General features: G+C 44.2%; 2 protein-coding genes across 4 annotated transcripts in view; one reads left to right on the top strand and one right to left on the bottom strand.

Moving 5' to 3' along the window:
• Positions 1-231, bottom strand: part of LOC311016674 (tumor necrosis factor receptor superfamily member 14-like) — a 38874-nt gene extending 38643 nt beyond the window's left edge. The window contains exon 1 of one of the 2 annotated variants that reach the window (XR_014597525.1): positions 106-177. Coding sequence is in view for 1 of the 2 variants with exons in the window: in XM_084014539.1 (XP_083870665.1) it covers positions 106-130 (25 nt within the window). In the remaining variant the exon portion in view is untranslated. Of the gene's footprint in view, positions 1-105 lie in introns of both variants that reach the window. The other variant, XM_084014539.1, reaches the window with a different exon arrangement.
• Positions 232-10112: 9881 nt separating this feature from the next.
• The window catches only part of vps13d (vacuolar protein sorting 13 homolog D), a 61608-nt gene continuing 50164 nt past the window's right edge, over positions 10113-21556 (top strand). For both annotated transcript variants that reach the window (XM_084014522.1, XM_084014523.1), the window contains exons 1-16: positions 10113-10974; positions 11584-11771; positions 11954-12031; positions 13338-13528; positions 13969-14049; positions 15041-15157; positions 16203-16307; positions 16659-16829; positions 17325-17425; positions 17535-17703; positions 17823-17924; positions 18054-18243; positions 18406-18588; positions 19126-19256; positions 19370-19424; positions 20432-20611. In XM_084014522.1, the coding sequence (XP_083870648.1) occupies positions 11675-11771; positions 11954-12031; positions 13338-13528; positions 13969-14049; positions 15041-15157; positions 16203-16307; positions 16659-16829; positions 17325-17425; positions 17535-17703; positions 17823-17924; positions 18054-18243; positions 18406-18588; positions 19126-19256; positions 19370-19424; positions 20432-20611 (1951 nt within the window). In that variant the 5' untranslated portion in view covers positions 10113-10974; positions 11584-11674. The remainder of the gene's footprint in view (positions 10975-11583; positions 11772-11953; positions 12032-13337; positions 13529-13968; positions 14050-15040; positions 15158-16202; positions 16308-16658; positions 16830-17324; positions 17426-17534; positions 17704-17822; positions 17925-18053; positions 18244-18405; positions 18589-19125; positions 19257-19369; positions 19425-20431; positions 20612-21556) is intronic.

Genomic DNA, 21556 nt, shown 5'->3' with positions numbered 1-21556 from the left:
CCTTTAGGGCGTAGAGGCCCCTGGGCCTTAACTTAACATGTGGCTACGCTAATGTTAGCTTAATAAGCATCACGTTTATAAGGTGTCCGTTTACCATGTACTCACCTAAAACGGATAGTGTCGAAAACATGATTACATGCCATCACGTCGTTTCAACCTTTAGCATTAGGCTCGTTGGTGAATGTGATGGACTGACTACCCTACCTTGTCAGGTATGAGAGAAGGCGGAGCCTAAAAGCTGCACTACCTTCGGCCTTTGAAGATTTGACAGGAAGTAATAGAAAAAGTTACCATTATCATGATTAAGTTAGACGCGATCTGTAGGCTATATAAAACAACAACAACAACAACAAAAAACGCCAGGAATACACATTAAATATAGTAGAGTATAACTGTCAAACTTTACTTGCATACTTACATGTGCAATAATACTTAGTGCACTAGATTCTATGATACTGCCTCAACAGCAAATACACTAATATACCATATAGTGTTTTATATACATATATTATGTTCATACATTACATATATTTAGTGGCATTATTTTATACTTTATAGTTTTATACTTATACTTAGTTTTATACTTATTTGACTCTTTCTTTCCTGACGCTTATGGAGCAACTGCAGCTGTACAATTACTAAAGTATTCTGATTCTGATTTCCAGATATTTATGTACAAATATAAATAAATGCGGGCTGCAAGGTGGTGTAGTGGATAGCACTGTTGCCTCACAGCGAGAGGCCAGCCGTGGATACCCGTAGGAGACTTTTTCTTGACCAGAGCCTCTTCAAAAATGTCAGGGTTCGGTTCCCTCCTTTACCAAACACAACTTCCCATATTTGGTTCAGGATGGTTTGCGACAGGATGTGTGCAGAATACAAAACGTTACATTTATCTCTTAAAAGGTTTTCAGTTAAATTAAATCATATGGAAAACAATCATGTGCAAACAATTAGTTTGTATTTAATGATAATGGTAATAGTAATAATAACTCAAGAAAAACCCTTCAAATAATAAGGCAAAAAATAACATATACATTTCCAATTATATTGCTCAAGGTTTTACTTACACTAAGGTACAACCATATATGTTTATTGTAGAGATCTGTAAATGTACAGCTGAGCATAAAAACATAAATGTCACAGTCACAGTGATGCTTTCACACAAAGTCCAAACTGTTATGCCCCTTAACGTCATACATAAAACAAATTAACAGTAAATTAAATACACAGTAAATATACAGTACATTGTGTAGTCATTTACTATTTATATATCATTATGTTAATGCTTTTTTTCATCTTGAATGACACCACTGTCACTGTAGTGCAATAACATTCATTCTAGTACAATAAATATATTTATTATAGTGCAACTAATGCTATATTATTCTTTATTAACTATGTGACCTGTTGGCCGCTGCACCGCTGACGTCCTCGTTGCCCTCTCTTCTGCCACCTTCCTCCACTCTGCACCTCTTTTATTGGTGACCTCCAGCTCCCGCTCAAAGAACGGAGATGCAGCAGAGTCCTCAAAAGACCTCCAAGGGTTGTGGAGGCCTTCCTCTGCATAGGTCTTAATACATACTGTTCATATTCCATGTCTTCACAGTATGGTACGGGTCAATTTTGACCCCAGCCAAGAATTTCATCATAATAAGTGTCAATACCCATTTTTTAACTACACATCTTGTTTAAATAGCCTGTCTGGTATCAATTAATGGAGTAATCCCCCCCCTCCCTAATACCTCTTTTGACCCCTGTTTTGATCTCAGTCAGCTCAGAATGAATGGATTCTAATTTTTTTAATTATTTTTAGATTAGTTTGTTACATTGCGGTGAGCTTGAGTTTGAAGGTAAAGATTGCATGTTAGTGTCGGGCACCCTCTGACCTCTCCTGTGAATCATATATCACTCCTATAATCACTATATGCTGTTTTCCTCTTTCACTGTTACGAGGTATCCCCATGACCCTTCAAAGAACAGCGGGTGCCGTCTCTGTGGGAACCTGGGCAAATTCTTAAATTGACTTTGAAAATCATTGGCTTTTCCTGCGCATGTGTATCATTTCCTGCAAGAACCTTTGCCATGTTGTGACACTATAAATAAAATAAATTGAAATGTGATGGGAACACACAGTTCTCATGAAATGATCATGAACTCTGTCACCATTGTCCCCTAAAAAATACACACAGACATGGCTTATACAGTTTTACAGTTTAAAAATGACCTTAAACCACCATTTCCCTTGATTTGACCCACACTAGTGGATCTAAAATCCATTGTAATAGAAACAGGTCAAATTTGATAAAAATGATCAAATTTCAGGCTAAAAGAATGACATTTAGGGCGTCTTTACTGCTGTCAAATGTCAAAACGCTCAAATTTCCTTATTTGTATGCAAAAGGGTAAAACAGCGCCCCCAAAACCCCCCTTGTGGACAAAAGTATATTACATCAGAAGTGTTAAGGACTAACAGAGAATGAATGGGAAAAGTTAAAGCTGTAGTCTATGATTTGAATGGTTTAAAAAAAGCATCCCCCCCTTTAACACACCCCTCCCCTCCCCTCCCCTCTGTGCTCCTCCTCCTCGTATCGTTCTCCCCTCGCAGCCTCCCACCTTCCTCTTATTTTATGAAAACAGTTCACCAAAATGTGTTTCTGAAAACATTTTATGTGAGAAATAAGCTATGCAGTTGCTGAATCTGTCTTTATTTTAGATCGACACCAGTCAGTTTAAAAGATAATCGAGAGTTTGCGGGCGGCGGCGGCGTCTCTGGAAACTCGCCACTCCGCGACGGCATGCACGGCTTCTTACATAGACAATTCCTCCGGGTAAAGGTAAACTCAGGCAGGACGTTGAGTTTCCCGCCGTTGTGTCCGGGACTTCCACAACATGTACAAAGCAGTAATAGTGTTTATTACGGCCACGCATGATGAAACATAATCGGTGTAAATGCAGCGGGTGCCGGTCGGATTTCTCTCTCACACCGACTGCAGAACGTCCCCGATCCAAAACTGCTCAGCGATCGCTCGCCACAATCCCCCCCCACCCACCCTCCCCTCCCCGCTGACGCTGCAGCCTCAGCCAAAATCACGTGAGAGCCCCGCTCCATACCTGAACTGATCAGGCCAACAAGAGTCTCGTCTGCTCGTAGTTTCAAAGTGAGTCGGGATGAGTCGTGAGCAGGAGCAGGAGAGTGAGCGAGGATTGGCTCGGAACATTTAGCCAATAGTAGCCATGCGGACCGGACGGCCCCTATTGGCTAAAGTTTGGCTCAAGTTAAAAATCGTAGACTAGAGCTTTAAGAGAGTTAAGGACTAGTATACACCACCCCTGTGCGGGGGCCAGGGCCGCAGCCGGTCCGGATTCCTTCTGTGTGGAGTTTGCATGTTCTCCCCGTGTCAGCGTGGGTTCTCTCCGGGTTCTCCGGCTTCCTCCCACAGTCCAGGTGAACCCTGCCTTCGCCCAATGTCAGCTGGGATCGGCTCCGGCCTCCCCACGACCCTGAATACAGGATGAGTGGTAGACGATGGATGGATATAAATAAATGTTAAGGTGGCCGCAAACTACAGATAGCCTACAGGTCGCGTCTAATGTAACTTTTTCTATGACTTCCTGTCAAATCTTCTTGGCCGATGGAAACTGTCAACATGAACGCAGCTTTTAGGCTCCGCCTCCTGCCGCCTGCTCTGCTCTACTTTCCAGGCGAGGCTCAGTTCACCTCCAACGAGCCTCCTAACTTGTAAAGTACTGTTCGCTTCGACCTAAGTATACATTCATCAGGACATATGCTCACTGCTCTCAGCCAGAAAAACACGTTTTAAGTGTTGAATAAATATCTCAACAAAATACTACACAACCATAATTTAAAGTTTCGTAAATACCAAAAGTACCACCATATATTACAGTTTTACAGTATTAAGCATATACCATTTACATTTCGCAGTTCAGTGCAAGATGCCGGTTTTCCCGATTTTAACCTAAACGCCACACAAGAGAAACGGTTTGTTTTCGTCACGTGACAGGAAGTAAGTGTTCGACGTTCAAGCTATTAGGAAGTGTGTGTCTATTTACGATGCAGCGATACAGAGCTCTCAAGTCTCGAAATACAACAATCACACACGTATTCTCGGAGGATTACAAGTGTTTTAAATGAAAACGCACGCGGTCGTTGGCGTCTTTTGTCCGTTTTACCGCCAACTGTCTCTTTTTGGGCTGTGAGTAACGTTACTCAACCTTCGCAAGCTAGTTTTAGCAAAGTGGCTAGCTAAGTAGGATCACAACCTTGCCCCGTCCGTCACCACAGTCCCGCTGGGTTTTGTCCTGTGTGCTGATGGTGACAGCTTCTCAATACACCCGTTGTCACCGTCACTGGTAGTGGATGCCGGAACTCTGCCCGGTGTTCGAGATTAACTGGTGGCTGAATTAACTGGTGATATTCTTTATACTAGGCAGATGTTTGGGAGGCGTGTCCTTCTGAGGACCCCTTGTTGACTATCCAGGAAATAAACATTTGATCGCTTCTTGTCTTTATCACGTTCATGTGTCGGTGTGTTTGGAAACATTACGGTCCGCTGTAACATTATAACCGTTCGCCAGCCCGTCGGTGAGCTGCCGCTGTCAGGACTCTCCTAGCAGGACTAGCGAATGAGACAGTAGGTGACTGTCCCGATGCCTGTTCAATACACTGCTAACGTTAATAAATCTGTTGAAATGTGTTCTTGTCGTCAGTCTCATATGTTTAATCACACATGGTTAGTAAACTGCTGTCCAGACGGCCCGATAGCTGGTTCTGCTTTAACCCACCCTGCAGGAGAAGCAGTTTCCAGCCCGCTCAGAGCGGTGAGGAGACTGTGGTCAACTGTGGTCTGCTCAGATTAACCTGTGATACAACATCTGCTACCTACCTGAGCGCTCTGCTCAGCTTTCTGCTCAGCTTTCTGCTCGGTCTAGACAGAACCGCTTGGTACCATCAGACATCTGGGCTGTGGAAATATGTTGTGTGGCGACAGAAAAGAAACAAAGACATGTTTGGCGGAGTTCAACGCGGCACATGTGAACACGACTTGGCTGTCAAGTAGCGTCAAGACCCGCAGATACCAGCGCACTGACCTGTGTGGACCTGCTCTGTCATATAAACACTTCCAAATAAAACATGATGCAGCTAAATGTGAGTTTACACACTGTAGTCATGCAGCACACTGCCAGAACTACAATCAGTCATTACTGTAGCAGAAGGAGACACAATGGATCAGTAACAATTCAGAATCACTTTTATTGTCCAAGTATATGTAGACATACACTAAAAATACAAGGCAGTAGCATGTCCTTAATGTACAGAAATGTGACAGACATATCTCATCTGCCAGTTGAGGTGTGTTCCTGTCCTGTTTGAATCCAAACCAGACTGAATTAGTCTGTATGTGGAGTCTGTTCTAATGTTCTTCCAGCGGTTCCAGTGCCCTCCAAAAGTGCAGAGACATGCAAGTTAAGTGAATTAAACTAGACATTTTCAATATCTGTTCAATTGTGACTGTTCACCCGGTGATGTTGAGGTGACCCATCCAAAGTGCATCCCAGTCTTCCAATCAAACTCTGGGCAGGAGTTAATCAGGAGTTACAGTTAATCAGTGTTATTAAATTAACCTGTGGGTGGTTGGGAGCAGGTTTCATTGGTACATGGTACAGACTATATAAACCCAACTGACATGCCCCAACTTTGTGGGTTTGTGAGGAGACGGAGATAGTGAGAGATAGAGAGAGATAAAACATATAAGTCAGACATAGTTAGGTGATTGGTTAGTAGCTGAGTGAGTGAGTAGTCGATAGTTGAGTGGTTGCTGTGAGTAGTAGAGTGTGGCTGTGTGTGTTTGAGAGGTTTATTTGTCTTTATTGTGGTTGTCCTGTTTGTATCTTGTTGTGTATCTGTTTGTGTGTGAAGGGGTGAGTAGGTAGGTTGGAGCAGGTGAGACAGGTGGAGGTAGGAGCTAGGGACAGATAGGGGTGATGGATCCCAAAATTGTGCAGGAGGTGCTCAATTTCAAGCTCCACAACCAGTATCCTGAGGGGTTAACGGCCAAACAAAAATATGTTATCAAAAGGAGAGCGGACACCTCCCGGATTAAAGGTAAGAATGCTTGCCATCTGAAGTTCAGAACACAGTGATCATCTGCCATGGTAAAACTAACAAATGTAGCATTATGTTATTTAAACACCAGATGGAGATCTGCACTACATCTGCAGGCGCAGAAAAAATAAAGCTGAGCACCTTGCTAAGGTTGTATTAAGTGCAGAGGAAGCAAATGATATATTTGAAGAATTCCACTGCAGCCATTTTGGAGGACACTGTGGCGTGGAAAAAACCCACAGTGCCATCATCAGCCGGTATTACTGGCCTGGCATGGAGGAGGACATTCGCAAGTGGGTAAGTTTGTATCTTTAAAATGAGGTGGAACACTCATTCAGCTTGTACAGTAGAGTGTGATGTGTTTGTTCATATACTGCTAGTATGTTTTATTAGTTTTCAATATAATGTATCATGAAATCATTTGTGTGAACACATTCATCATGCTGTTGGAACTCATGTTATGTTTAGATTGCTCAGTGTCCACAGTGCCAGGCCAAGAGAGCGAACGTGAAAGAGAAGAGGGAATACAACCCGATAGAGGTAAGGGAATCAATGGCACATTTTGTCAGCTTTCAATCACAACACTGAAATAGAAATACTATAATGTGTTTTTTTTTTTCCTCCCAGGTAACTGAGCCTCTGGAGCTCGTAGGGATGGATCTAGTGGGTAAACTCACAGTAACCAATGGTGGCAACCAGTACATATGTGTCATGGTTGATTATTTCACTAAATGGGCAGAGGCTTACCCACTAAAGAGCAAAACAGCAGATGAGGTGACCAGTTGTATTCTTGATTTCTTTTACAAATTTGGTGCACCTAAACGACTGCTAACAGACCAGGGCTCAGAATTCCGCAACAAGGTACCATGATGAAGCATTATGACTGCCCGATATGTAACTGCTGCTGTGCTCACCTATTTAATGTTAGTCCAACTGATCATTTCAAGGTCAACTACGGCCTGTGCAAGAAGCTGGGCATAAAAAGGAGCCTCTGTTGCCCCTACCATCCCCAGACCAACGGCCTAGTGGAGAAGCTTAATGGCACCATACAGAGGTATATTTGTGTTCAATAACTTAAGCTCTTCATGAAATATTGAGCTAAACTAATATGTGTTTTGTCATACTGTGCATGAGTATCTAAATTCTTTCCTGTCTCCTTTTTGAGGTCCCTGAACAAACTGGTGGGTGAGAAACCACAATCCTGGGACCAGTTTCTGCAGTCAACTATGTTTGGTCTGCGGACAAAGAAACAGTTGACGACAAAGTATAGCCCATATTTTTTGATGTTTGGGAGGGAGGCCAGGTATCCTTCAGAGGTACCAAAGGAGTATGAAGTAAGTTGCTCTAATGTTCTCATCCTTAAAAAAGGGGCTCATCTATGTCCTCTACATACTAACTGTGATTTGTGCCAGGTAACCGAAGAGAAAGTAGAAAGGCTGGTCACAAAAGAGGAGCTTCCAGAAGGACTAAAAATGCAGCAGGACACGTACAGAGAGGTCAGGACCAACATCGCAAAAAGCCAGGAAATGGTGAGAAGGAGAAAGCGCGAAAGGGGCCAAGATGACCAGTTCAAAATTGGAGATGTAGTTCTTAAAAAGAACATCAGACGGGAGCAACGGAAAGGGGGCAAGATGGAGAGTGACATGATGGGTCCATACCGGATCATGGAACTCGAGGGGAAAAATGTGGTCCTGGCCTCTGAAAAGGGGAAGGCCAAACTTATGTCGAATATAGACCTCCTGACACATTACTTCCAGCCAGAGGAGAGGATCCCTGCCAAATTAAAAAAGGTGTTGGATCCTTCTCCTCTGGCTGGTCCACAAGACCGTGAGATGCCAACCACATCCAGTGCCCTGCCAGCAAGACCACCTTCATCCAGCAAGGCACAGGATGACTGTAATCCTGCAGAAACTTGTCAGTAACCTGACAAAGTACATATAAAATATGAATTTCACAAATGACTGGTATTGCTATGTTTACAGTGATCAGAGACATATGGAGTGGGAGGAAGAGGAAGACGCTGTGGTCCAAGATCGGCCCATACAAATTGTTCTCTGAAGATCTGCTGGTCTTGGCCCCAGGAAAGCTGCTGGAGGGAGAGGTACATTTATATTGGCCTGATATTTGTCTTTCACATTGTCACGACTAATTATTATTCTCATAGATCATAAATGCGTATTTGATGATGGTGGGCCAGAGAGCTGGGGCACTCATCATCGATTCGTATCTCATGACCTCACTCTGGCAAGGAAGAAATACAGGCAGTTTAAGATCGGTGAGTCTCTTTGTCTGTCAGTTTCCCTCCACAGTACATGCATAATGTTTGTTTTTATGTACTTTTTTGGTAAGCTGGACCTCTTAAAGTATGCTGTGGCAGCTGGAGCGGTTTGTCACGGTGGACACTGGACACTCATTGTAAGTAATCTTAAAGTTAACAGATGTAGATGAAACTATGAGACCATCTGATGTATGAAGGCTTGGCTGTCATCTTGTTTGCCTCTCCATAGATCATGTATCTGAAGGAGATGAGGTCCTTGTACCTGGACCCATTTGGGGCCTCTGCAGAACACATAAATCACTGCAAAGATGTAACAAGGTGAATTAAATGCCAACTGGCTGGTCTTTAGGTAGCAACACGAAGCCTTTTCACCATTCAGCTGATCTTTAATTGGAAATGATCTCTTTGGGGCTCATGATACACTTGCCAAACTGTAATCGTTCTGTGTGCAGGGCACTGGTTCGCAAAAAACGACCCGCTGTAGGAAGGTGGACATGCTCGACCATAGAGCATCCAAGACAGACTGATGGGTCCTCATGTGGAGTCTTTGTGTGCAAGGTAACAATTTGATCATGCATGTTCTGACATAATTGGAACCCCTTCAGAATTGTACTCCCTGTTATCACTTTAGCTTGCAGAGCAGATACTTCTAAATGAAACTGTGCAGTATCGTGTGGACCAGGAGGGGGTGGCGACACTACGGCTTAACATGGCACAGGCTCTGGTGGAAAATTCAGGTATTCAGGATTGTACCAGCTACACTGAAATGTGTCCATACTGGCACTGCACTACATTAATGGCTTTTCCCCCCTTAACAGATGACCTATCCCAGCTGTGCCGAGCTTGTGGGGAGCTCAGCTCGGGAGCTGACATTGACGACTGGGTAAGAAGTTTAATTCATATCCTGCCCAGAGTTTGGCTGGAAGACTGGGATGCACTTTGGATGGGTCACCTCAACATCACCGGGTGAACAGTCACAATTGAACAGATATTGAAAATGTCTACTTTAATTCACCTAACTTGCATGTCTGCACTTTTTGGAGGCACTGGAACTGCTGGAAGAACATAAGAACAGACTCCACATACAGGCCCACAGCTAAGAATTAACCCTAGTATCAGGATAAATGTTTGTCGATATTTAAACATCTATCTCTTTCCCTTTCAGATTGAGTGTACCACATGCAGTCTGTGGTACCACACAAGTTGCGTTGGAAGTCCCCCAGCAGACCTTAACTATTTTTGTCCTGCGTGTGTACTTTGATTGAAAATTATAAGGAAGCTACAGACCCGTGTTGGCTACTTCTGGAGGTCCAACCTGCCTCCGGAGCTGCTGATCCCATTCCACACTGCAATAGTCCAGTCTGGAAGAACATTAGAACAGACTCCACATACAGACTAATTCAGTCTGGTTTGGATTCAAACAGGACAGGAACACACCTCAACTGGCAGATGAGATATGTCTGTCACATTTCTGTACATTAAGGACATGCTACTGCCTTGTATTTTTAGTGTATGTCTACATATACTTGGACAATAAAAGTGATTCTGAATTGTTACTGATCCATTGTGTCTCCTTCTGCTACAGTAATGACTGATTGTAGTTCTGGCAGTGTGCTGCATGACTACAGTGTGTAAACTCACATTTAGCTGCATCATGTTTTATTTGGAAGTGTTTATATGACAGAGCAGGTCCACACAGGTCAGTGCGCTGGTATCTGCGGGTCTTGACGCTACTTGACAGCCAAGTCGTGTTCACATGTGCCGCGTTGAACTCCGCCAAACATGTCTTTGTTTCTTTTCTGTCGCCACACAACATATTTCCACAGCCCAGATGTCTGATGGTACCAAGCGGTTCTGTCTAGACCGAGCAGAAAGCTGAGCAGAAAGCTGAGCAGAGCGCTCAGGTAGGTAGCAGATGTTGTATCACAGGTTAATCTGAGCAGACCACAGTTGACCACAGTCTCCTCACCGCTCTGAGCGGGCTGGAAACTGCTTCTCCTGCAGGGTGGGTTAAAGCAGAACCAGCTATCGGGCCGTCTGGACAGCAGTTTACTAACCATGTGTGATTAAACATATGAGACTGACGACAAGAACACATTTCAACAGATTTATTAACGTTAGCAGTGTATTGAACAGGCATCGGGACAGTCACCTACTGTCTCATTCGCTAGTCCTGCTAGGAGAGTCCTGACAGCGGCAGCTCACCGACGGGCTGGCGAACGGTTATAATGTTACAGCGGACCGTAATGTTTCCAAACACACCGACACATGAACGTGATAAAGACAAGAAGCGATCAAATGTTTATTTCCTGGATAGTCAACAAGGGGTCCTCAGAAGGACACGCCTCCCAAACATCTGCCTAGTATAAAGAATATCACCAGTTAATTCAGCCACCAGTTAATCTCGAACACCGGCAGCCCCCGGTGTGACGTTCATGTAACACGAACGTCCAGTAGTCCTGTCCTTAGTGGTTTAGACCAAACACGATCGCCTATTGATCGTGGCTTTTGACCGGCATGGACTGAACAACGCGGGGTCGATGAAGAGCTACAACTGTCGTCTCTGACGGTAAGTAAGGCGGCTGTTTGTACATTACGTTAATGCGCTGCGTTTACGGTCGCTGGAGTAAGGTCACGTTACGATGCCGCTTGAATGCTAACTTTAGTTGGTATACGGTCACTCTGCCAACGTCGGATAAGTGAGGGCAGTCTTCTTTGGTAAGCCATTAGACACAGTCACTGCTTTCACTCTGAACTAACTGTAACACTGTCACTGACGACACGGAAGCTTCACTTTGGTGTCTGCCGCCAAATTGTTGCTAATTAAATGAGTTGCCTACCTCGTGAAAGTAAGAAGAGTATAATGTTATCCACGAACATTCAATTTCCTCACAAAACATCGGCACGTAAATGCCTCATAGAAGTAGACTGGATTCAGTAGAAATGACAATCCTCCCAAAGTCAGCATCACGTGGTAACAGCAGTGTAAGGTCGAGGTTGTCCACAGTGACTCTGAACGTGCTGCTGCTTACTTGTGGCTGGTAACCATGTGATTTTCTAAAAGGCTCGATATTAGAATGGACTTTGATGCAGATCAGAATATTTGAGATAATTTTGTAATTTACTGCCGGTATGACATCTCCACAGATGAGTAAACCCCATGTACTGTGTTTGTTAGACGTTGAACAGCTCCCCTGTGAGGGTCCTGCTTTCCATCCGATTTCCCTCCCACACGTCGGAGTAGCGGCCATTATCTCTGAGCCACCAGGATGTTGGAGGGCCTTGTTGCCTGGGTGCTGAACACATACCTGGGGAAATATGTCAGCAACCTGAACACAGATCAGCTCTCTATAGCCCTCCTGAAAGGTAATCAATCACACATGCAGCCATCTTCCTGCTCAGTGAAGATGATTGCTGATCATTTTAATATTTCCATTTTTCGGTCTAAAAATCGGCCTGCATACACTCAACACTTGGGTTAAGTAATCATCAATGCCTGAAATCGAGAGCCAGCTTGGCACAGACGTCTGTTTCCTCTCGTCCCTCAGGTGCAGTGGAGCTGGAGAACCTCCCTCTGAGGAAAGATGCTCTTCGAGAGTTTGACCTGCCGTTTGAAGTTAAAGCGGGTGAGACACACTGACTGATGACCTCGCAGAGTTTAAACACAACTAACCGAAACTAAAACCAAAGTGGAATAGAGACCTCTTTTAAAAGGCATTGACTGCATGGGTCTGAACTGTTCTCACCAACCCTTTATGACTGGAAACTGTGTAGGAGGGGAGCTGTATTTTTTTTTGTTTCAAAGCTGATGGAGTGATGAACTAAAACTTAACTAGTCTGAAATAACATGATATCTAGCTCAGGACTCAGCAATAAGTGTCGCCCGACTGCCCTTTGCAAGTAAAATACCACGCTGGGGTCGCCTTCTTGGGAAAGTGTTTAAAGAGAATGATCATATTGTTTTTATCCAGTGATGTTGATGGAAGTAGCTACGGAGTGAGCCATCTCGCATCCTTCTCATCTCTGTTGAGAGTTGCACATGTGCAGCAACGATCGAGCACTGAAATAACGGTGGTGGGTAAAGACAACGTTAATGAGCTGAAGGGCAAACGATCACTTTTACTCTGTATGTAATAATGTAGATTTAATTTGTCCGACCAGGCAAGTGAAAAAGAATAAAAGGGAAAAAAGGGGCGAAGGCCAAACATGTTTGGTGAATAAAGAAAAGGTATGTTGGAGAAGAGTTGTGCAACATGTTTTAAGTTTGACAGACTAATCCCAACAAAGTATTCACTGTCAAGTGATGTGGTAAGGTGAAAATGTCTTAAAAGGTCAACTCATCCAAATGACAAAGAAATCCTTCAAATGGGCGACAAACATAAGGACGAGCAGAATGGTAGAAAGGTATCGTTTTCTACTGGAGGGATGAAGACTGTTCTTCAGATGCTGGAAGACGATCTCAGTGGAGTGTTTCTTGCTTTTGTTTCATGGAGCCAGTCGGTGCATGTTGTCCATAACAACAGATCTGAGTCAGGATTTTCCTGTCTGTTGACATGTGCTGTGAAGGAATGAGGACCGGGCGCTACGTCGCCATGACGATGCTGTCGGTCGGCACGGCGTCTGCGTATATGAGCCGCGCGTCGCCAGCAGCTCCTTGTTCGAGGTGCAAACCTCCAGAACTGTTTAGTAATATACAGGAACGGATGTTAGTCTTGTGTTTTGTTTTATTTTAAAAGGCTGTAATGCTTTGTAATATAAGGCTATTACTAAATGAGCTGTTTAAATGTCAAGACAAAACCTCCCCCACATTAAAATACATTATCAACCTTTACGAAGACCATGTTATGTGGCTCAGGAACACCTCAACAAAGATGGCCGACAAACTCCTATTCAGTCCGTTCCCCTGCCAAGCATTGTGTTGTCTTTCACCAGGCTTCATCGGGAAGATCACTCTCCAGATCCCTTTCTACCGGCCTCACAGTGACCCATGGGTCATCTCCATGTCCCAGCTCAACCTGATCATCGGCCCCGCCCAGCTGCAGGAATATGACGGGGAGAAGGAGAGAGAGGAGGAGAGAGAGCGCAAAGCACGCCTCCTCAAGGCTCTTGAAGAGAAATTCAAAGTAGGTGGATCGACATTTATAGAATAAGCTCTTTGTTTAGCCCACTAATAGTAAAAAAAAAAAAAAAAAAAAAAAAAGTCTTCTCTCATGTTACTCCCATCTAGCAATACAAATGTCTGGTCTGTTCATTCATCTTCAACTGTCTTATCTTTAACTAATTATCAGGAGAACAGACGGCAAAGTGCAGCTCGGCGTTCTTTTCCTCATCTGTGTTCAATGCCTCCTTTCACTTGTATCTTGTACTTTTTGACAGTGTATGTTCTATAAACTGTGTGTGTGTGTGTGTGTGTGTGTGTGTGTGTGTGTGTGTGTGTGTGTGTGTGTGTGTGTGTGTGTGTGTGTGTGTGTGTGTGTGTGTGTGTGTGTGTGTGTGTGTGTGTGTGTGTGTGTGTGTGTGTGTGTGTGTGTGTGTGTGTGTGTGTGTGTGTGTCTCTCTCCAGTGTGAGTGTGAACAGAGAGGAGAGTCGTACTGGTACTCTGCCACGGCCTCGGTGGTCACCAGGATTGTGGAAAACATTGAGGTAAGCCGTCCAACGTTAGATATTAGAATCTTGGACTGTATCAAAAACAATCCGGATTATTTTTGGATGAATAAAGGTAGACTAAACAATAGAAACGGATGTGTAGAACAAAGTACAGTTCAACAGCATCCTCCAAAACGATCACACAGTAGAACCAACACCTCTTGACTGAACATTAGAACTCGTAGTAGGATTTATCGCAGGGCTGTTGTTTACGACTCAGCACAACTTGATTCATAAGGATGTGAAAAAAGAGACATGTTGTTTACCATTCAGTAAAGGAACTAATTGAAGCACATTTAACTAAAGCAAGTAGGAAACAAAATGGAAAAAGAGCATGTTGTGTGAGTGGCTTGTGTATGGGAGTGGCTTGTGTATGGGAGTGATGCTTGTGTATGGGAGTGATGCTTGTGTATGGGAGTGATGCTTGTGTATGGGAGTGATGCAATAAAAGGATGTTAAGCAAATGGTGAACTGGTAACAGCATGCGTTGCCTAGGGATGGGACAACATAGGATTTTATCACGGACCGTAATAACAAACTCTCACAGGAAGATGATCGTGGTGAAGTTCTATTACGGGGATGATCCTGAATATCATCGTCTATCTCGCTACCATGGTAAAGAAGGGAAACGTAGAGCCTGATTTAAAAACTATACAGGATACAAAATATTATTTAAGATCTCTTCCTAAAGTGACCTCAATGTAAGTGATGGTGGGCAAGATATGAGGCGGCAGCAGTCAGAATCCTATCAAGGGCAGAGTATCTATCTTCCAACATGCATCACCTAGATGGGAAGTTACAGCACGTAAACCCTGACTCAAAGTAAACGGGCAACTGAGTGTCTGTGATGCAATGCAACTCTCCACAATGTCAGGACAGTGCACTTCCTGTTGCTGCTGCTTCCTAAACACTGCACCAATCAGGTAGATGTTATTGTTGAGTTTCAGACTGAACAGTGATTTTTTAAAATGTTTTGGCTTCTTTGTAGCTGAAGATCCAAGATGTGCATCTTCGATTTGAGGATGACTTCTCCAGCCCAGAGAAGCCCTTCTCCTTTGGGGTTTGCATCAAGAATGTCTCCGCTCAGAACCCCTCCAAAGAGACTGTAAGTGACCGTGACGTCATTCCTGTTCATCTCAGCCTTCAGCTTTAGTGCAAGCAGTAGGTCAGTCACCACGCTCACCAAAGGAAGTTTTCTGGTAGTGGGAACTTCAATTCTTTATCTTTATCTATCTTTATATTTATGGTAATGATGCTTCAGGTGATATTGGGTCTAAGTAGTTTGATCGGTACTAGAATACTAGATGACACAAAACACACAAGAATAAAAATGCCATTAAAAAGGCTCCGTTGTGTCTCTTAGAGAGAGAGAGAGTGGAACACACACACACACACACACGCACACACGCACACACACACACACACACACACACACACACACACACACCTGCCTATGATAATACTAGAACAACTGCCAATTTTACATATTATTATAATACTGTGGATATATGGCTGCATATACAGTGCTATGCATACGTTTAGGCACCCCATGCTAAAGTTGACTAAAAAGAGGAATAAAAATATTTTTTTTGTGAATTGATCTTAATGCCTTAATTAAACAAATGAGGAAAAATCCTACCTTTTAGGACACCAATTTTCTTTGTGAATGAATAATGTATGGTAAAGAAATACATGTTCTTCATTAAAATACAGGGTGCATAAGTATGGGCACCCCTATGTTAAACTCCCAGAGAGGCATTTTTATTTTTACAGGCCAGTTATTACATGGATCCAGGATACTATGCATTCTGATAAAGTCACCTGGGCCTTTGGAGTTAAACTAAAATCCAAATCCTCACATACCCTTCACAAACCTAGAGACTGGCATGGTGCTTTTCAGTTATGTACTTTGCAATTCATACTCCTTTCTGATTCTGATAATGTTAAGAATAGATTCATGAATAAATAATGCTACATGTCAGCTGATACTGCTCTCAACTAATGGATGCAACATTCCCTGATCGGAGTGCCCTTCATTTACGAGCTCCATATGTGGTATTATCTTTATATTCATTGTAATCCTTGTAAGTGATTCAGGGTGACCACAGGTCTGCAGTTTGGGTCAGCAGGGACTCTCTTTGTATTTGCAGGTCCAGAAGCTCCTCCGACAGAAGCAGCTGGAGATAGAAGACTTCAGCGTCTACTGGGATACAGAGTGTGAAATGCTGGGAAAGCTGCCTGCAAGTCAGATCCAGGTCAGAGACTCGGTGACTTCAACAATTAGGAGCCGACCAGAGTTTTAGGGCTTACCGACGCTCCTTTCATCCCAATGAACACCTGACCACACCTTTCCTGGCGTCGACAGCGTGGCACACAGCACTGAGTGATAGGGATTTGTCATTTCAACTCGTGACTAGAAGTGACTTGTTGTACTTCCAGGTGTATTGAATGATTTAATGCCCAACTGTAACTGATGATTTTCACTAATGAATTAAATCATGAACCAAACATTCGGGCTTCTTGCTGGAGTGCTTGTACCGTGAGACTAGGAAACCTGCACAGAGATAGAAGTTCACGAGTGCTGTGGTTTCTCTGCTGCTGTCCAGGATGCGATGACCCAGTGCATGCAGAGCCGCGAGCATCAGTACATCTTTGAACCGGTGTGTGCCTCCGTGCTGCTCCGGAGAAACACCTCCAAGGAGCCCCTGAGGTCCCGACACACCCCACGGATTGAAGGCCAGGTGCAGCTGGAGCCCATGTCCTTACGCCTGTCCCAGGTCTGTATGAACCCGACAACCTTCCTTGTCAACCAATGGACTGTGCACAAGTTGGTTTACTGAGTTGATGACCACTGCCGAAGCACCGTGTAGCAGGATCACAGCTGTGTCACAACTGCTGACTCCACGCTCCTTTAACCGGCTGGGAGGAGCCAAACGTGATCAGCAACAGCTTCGTTTCCGGCTAAAACAAGGCTTCTTGTTTTAGCCGGAAACGATCTTTTGAAGGATGCATTTTGGTTTTGTTATGGCTCCAAAACGGCATCCATAGAAAAGTTTGGTCTCGTTTTTAAAGAGTATCTGCAGATGGATTCCATATCCGATATGTTATGATCCACTAAAGTTAAGCCCCAAACGAGAAGAATAATGCCAGTGGTTTTTCTCAAAGCCGCCATCTTGACTGTACTGTACTTTGCTTGGCAGGCGAGAGCAGATCTCTAGCGAGCGTTCCTCCTACCTGCCTCATGTAACGGGTGTGTGTTTGTGCTCCTGTAGGTCCAATACCAGCAGATCATGGCGTTCCTTAAAGAGCTCGACCGTCGGGAGAGAGAGATGCTTTACCGAAGGTGGAGACCAAAAGTGCCAATTTCTGGGAAGTAAGTTGTTACTTTATTGTAGTTGTAAATATCCGCCTTAAGGACACGCATCCTATTGCACTACACAGAGTCTATGTAATACACCTTCCACCATTGCTTTTCCCTGCAGCTGCCGGCAGTGGTGGATGTTTGCCATCCAGGCCAACCTGAGTGAAATCAGGGAGCAGCGGCGGCGAGGCAGCTGGGACTTCGCCCTGCACCGGGCACAGGATGCCCAGACCTACACCAGCCTCTACTTCAGAAGGCTGAAAGGAGTCCCGCTGAGTCCTCAGGAAGAGGTACTGCACCGCACCGACGCATCAGCAGACACTTAAGTCAATAATACTATTCCGATAATATTAACATATTTTGAACACACACCACTGAACTGATGTTTGAGCTCGTCTTCATCCCCTAGAGTGAGCTGGAGCGCGTGGAAGAGGAGCAGATGGTGGAGGAGCTGCAGAGTCTCCGAGAAATTGTCCACGACTGGTTCCGAAAGCAGGAAGAGATCGCAGAGGTGAGCCGAGAAGATTCATTCACGCCCACAAATGGATGGTCTTTAACTCAAACACACGCTCATTGATCAAACGGCCGCTGATCTCCTCAATGAGTCGTCTAGCTTCAGCCTGTGCTCTTCCTCTTCCAGAATGTGCGAGAGCCCAGCAGTGAGCCCCAGCCCTGTTCACCAACCACACCCATCCCCAAGAGCGGCAGCTCAGGGATGATCCAGTACCTGCAGTCCTGGTTCCCAGGCTGGGGGGGCTGGTATGGAGAGTCCCAGGACCCAGACAGGCCTGAAGAGCTCCTGTCAAGTCCATCCTCCTGGGACATACTAGGTGTGAGGCTCAGGAATGGTTTTATTTGGATTACATGTTCTGCTCCATCATATATTTGGTGGAATGAGTCTAGACTAAAATCGATGCAGTATGATGTGGAGTTGAAATCGTATTCCTGCAGTGTCGCATCCTCTCTCACCCCGTGATGTAACGCTTCTCCAGCAGAGACAGAAGACTTGTTCGACCCGTTGGAGGACTCGCACACTCTGAACACATTCACCAGGCGAGATCACCTGTTTGCCCGGCTGGAGTTCTTACTGGAGAAGGGGGCAGTGACGCTTTTCCACCAGCACAGGAGGGGAGGCACACTGCAGGAGAGCGGCGTCATCCAGTTGGAATTCTCAGGTAAACGGTGTTTAAACACGTGGAAACAGGCTTCTTCTTTCAGTTGAGTGTTTTTCTTCTATACGCTCGTGTGATCCAGATCACCGGATCAGTTGTTAATGAAGACAAGTTTCACCTTTTATGTATTCACATGGGTGTTTCCTTTATCCTCAATGTTCCATTTTGATAATTGATTGATCTATTATCAAAGGAACTAGGCATGTGATGATATGAAAATGTCACGTGGTGATTATCCTGGCCAATAATAATAATTTCACGTTATTAATATTTTCATTATTATCCTGATAATTATCATGTGGTTAAAACTATAACAATGCACTAAATGATCCTGTTATCACTACACTTTTTCAAGATTTACAATATCAAGGTAAACTGGTTTGGACTGTGATAATGAACAGATTAATTGATTAATGGTTAGTTACAGTCCAAGACATTCTACAGGTCTATTGGTTGAAACAAAGATGAGTCTTTAAAAATGTGTAGTTGTTAGAGTCAACGAGCTGCTGCGATCGACCTGACACTGAGTCGTGTCCACAGGGGTGAAGGTCACCGTGGAGTCTCTCCCTCGCTCCGAGTCCTCCCTGCTGGCCGTGAAGCTGGGGGGTTTGTTCCTGAGGGACCTGACTACTCAGGGCACCATCTTCCCCGTCCTAGTGTCTCCCAAAACGGTGAGTCGAGGTGGAGACAGCTGGGCAGAGAGCTCCTCGTGTGAAGGAATGGGTTCTTTTCTGCTGTGTGTTCTCACGTGTCTCATACTCTCACCTTCTCTCACTGGTCGTAGGACAAAGTGATCGTTGCCATGAACCAGCCATCCGGTGGGTCCAGCAGTGCCTCTGGTAGGTTGTCTTTTCTCTTTTAATAATAACACTTGTTCAGAGCATAGCCTCCCTCCTTTACCCCCCTCCACCTCTCCTACCCTTCCCCCAACAAAAATACCCCAAACTTCTGCATTAACTTAACTTAAAAATAGTACTTAGCTGCTAGCAATTGGAGTGTTTGAAACTTGTTCTAGTGACATCCTGACTGTACCGACAGCCATATATTGCCGTTTCACTTCCTCCTGACAAATGTACTGACTGGAAGTCGCTTTGGACAAAAGCATCTGCTGAATGCCCTAAAAATAATATTGTTAAACTGGTGCAGTATTACGTTTTGTAATCTGTACTCTGAGCTTGTGGTGTTGTGACTATCAGATACTCTCGGGTTGATTTGTTCAAGCCATCAGAGGTGTACCAATCTGATTTTTATATACGCCTCATTATAGAACGTTTTTCTTAGGCTTAGATCATATCATCTGGTTGTCTGGTTCTCGGGTTCCTTTGGAACAAATGAGCATTACATATGAAGCTGCTTGTCGTTACATATTTTTCTGCTCTATTTTTAAATAAAACATTCATCCCTAAACCACTCTTAGAACTAGAGGTACTAACTAGAACCCTATCAGGTTATTTGGCTTGTCCCCATTGGCCTGGTAGAACACTTGAATAAAGGTTCCATCTGGAACCTGTCAGAGGGAACCCAACATAAAGGGGGTGAGGTGATGTTACACTTTACTATCGAACATGTCGCTTGTTCAACAACCAGAATCCAAAAAGCACTCTCTTGTGTGCAGACAGACAGACAGATTGTAAAATGTTCATCGACATCCTAACATCACAATGTTCGGTCCTTCTGAAACGATCATATGTTGTGGTGTAACGACAAAGCCATTCTCTACAGTGCATACAGGTTTTTGACTCTCTTCTCTGGACAGTATGGATGTGGTAATATTAATAATAATCAGAATTTAGTAGCGGGTAGTCTCTTAATAAATGCCATGCTGTGCTTGTTTCTGTGTCTTCAGGGGGCAGTGCAGAGTGCTCCTCGTCACCAGTGTTTGAGATGATTTATGAGCGTAACCCTGTGAGGTGTAAGTTTGAGAGGAGACTGGAAGTAAACACGAGTCCACTGAACATCATCTATAACCCACAAGCCATCAAGAAAGTGACCGAGTTCTTCTATAAAGGAAGAGTTCACACCTCAGGTAAGGAATGAAACCGGCTGCATTCCTTCTGGTCTACCAAAACCCTTTCTATGAAGTTTAGTTATATAATGCATCATAAGCACATTTCTAACACATTATAATGCAATTATGAGGCTTCATAAAGTTGTTATACATGTTTATAATCATCCATAACACCTTATAACAGGGTTTACAAAGTATTATAAGTGGTGGACATAATGTATGATAAGTCCAGCATTCATAACGCTCTGCATGTCCAAGTGAGCCCAGTGTTTGACAGAAGAGTCCTGGATGTTACTCAGCACTCCATTTCAGAAGGCTTTCATGAAGCCTAGTAAATGCATTATGATGTGTTATAAATGTGCTTATGATGCGTTACATGCATGACCTTCACAGAAAGTGTTCCCAAAAAAGTTAACCATGACCGCTGAACCCTCACTGTGCTCCTCTATATTGTGACTTCCTGATCTGATGACCTCAGAGTGAACATGCAATGTAATCCATCGATGTCTCTGCTGAGCTCAGTCAGACAGATGCTGTTAATTCTTCTGACATGAGTATAGCCGCTCTTCATTTCAGACCAGGCGTCTCCTTCATGGTGTGCTGCAGGAAATCACACATTCTGGGCAAACGTCACTCTTATGCAGATTAGGGCTGGGACGACTTGCCCACGTAATCGACTACATTAATACGTCGACACAAATAATTTGCGTCGACACGTCGTCCCAAACAACTAGATGCCACATGCCAGTCTAGTGGTGGCGGGAAGTTTCCTGCTGCTGGCCTGAGTTTTTGTTTCTCTTAAGTAATATGAACAGACAACCGTAGACGTGAGCGGCGCTAACAAGCGATCATTAAATCCACACCGACTCCAGTTCGTCAGCTTCTCTGTCCGTCTATCAGCAGCAGCTGTGTGGGGCGGAGAGTCCCGGGACAGCCGCCCTTCTCCCCTCTGTGAGGCTCATC

The sequence above is a fragment of the Eutrigla gurnardus genome (genome assembly GCF_963514095.1).
Source record: "Eutrigla gurnardus genome assembly, chromosome: 8".
NCBI classification, from domain to species: Eukaryota; Metazoa; Chordata; class Actinopteri; order Perciformes; family Triglidae; genus Eutrigla; species Eutrigla gurnardus.
This window is presented reverse-complemented; position numbering and strand designations above follow the sequence as displayed.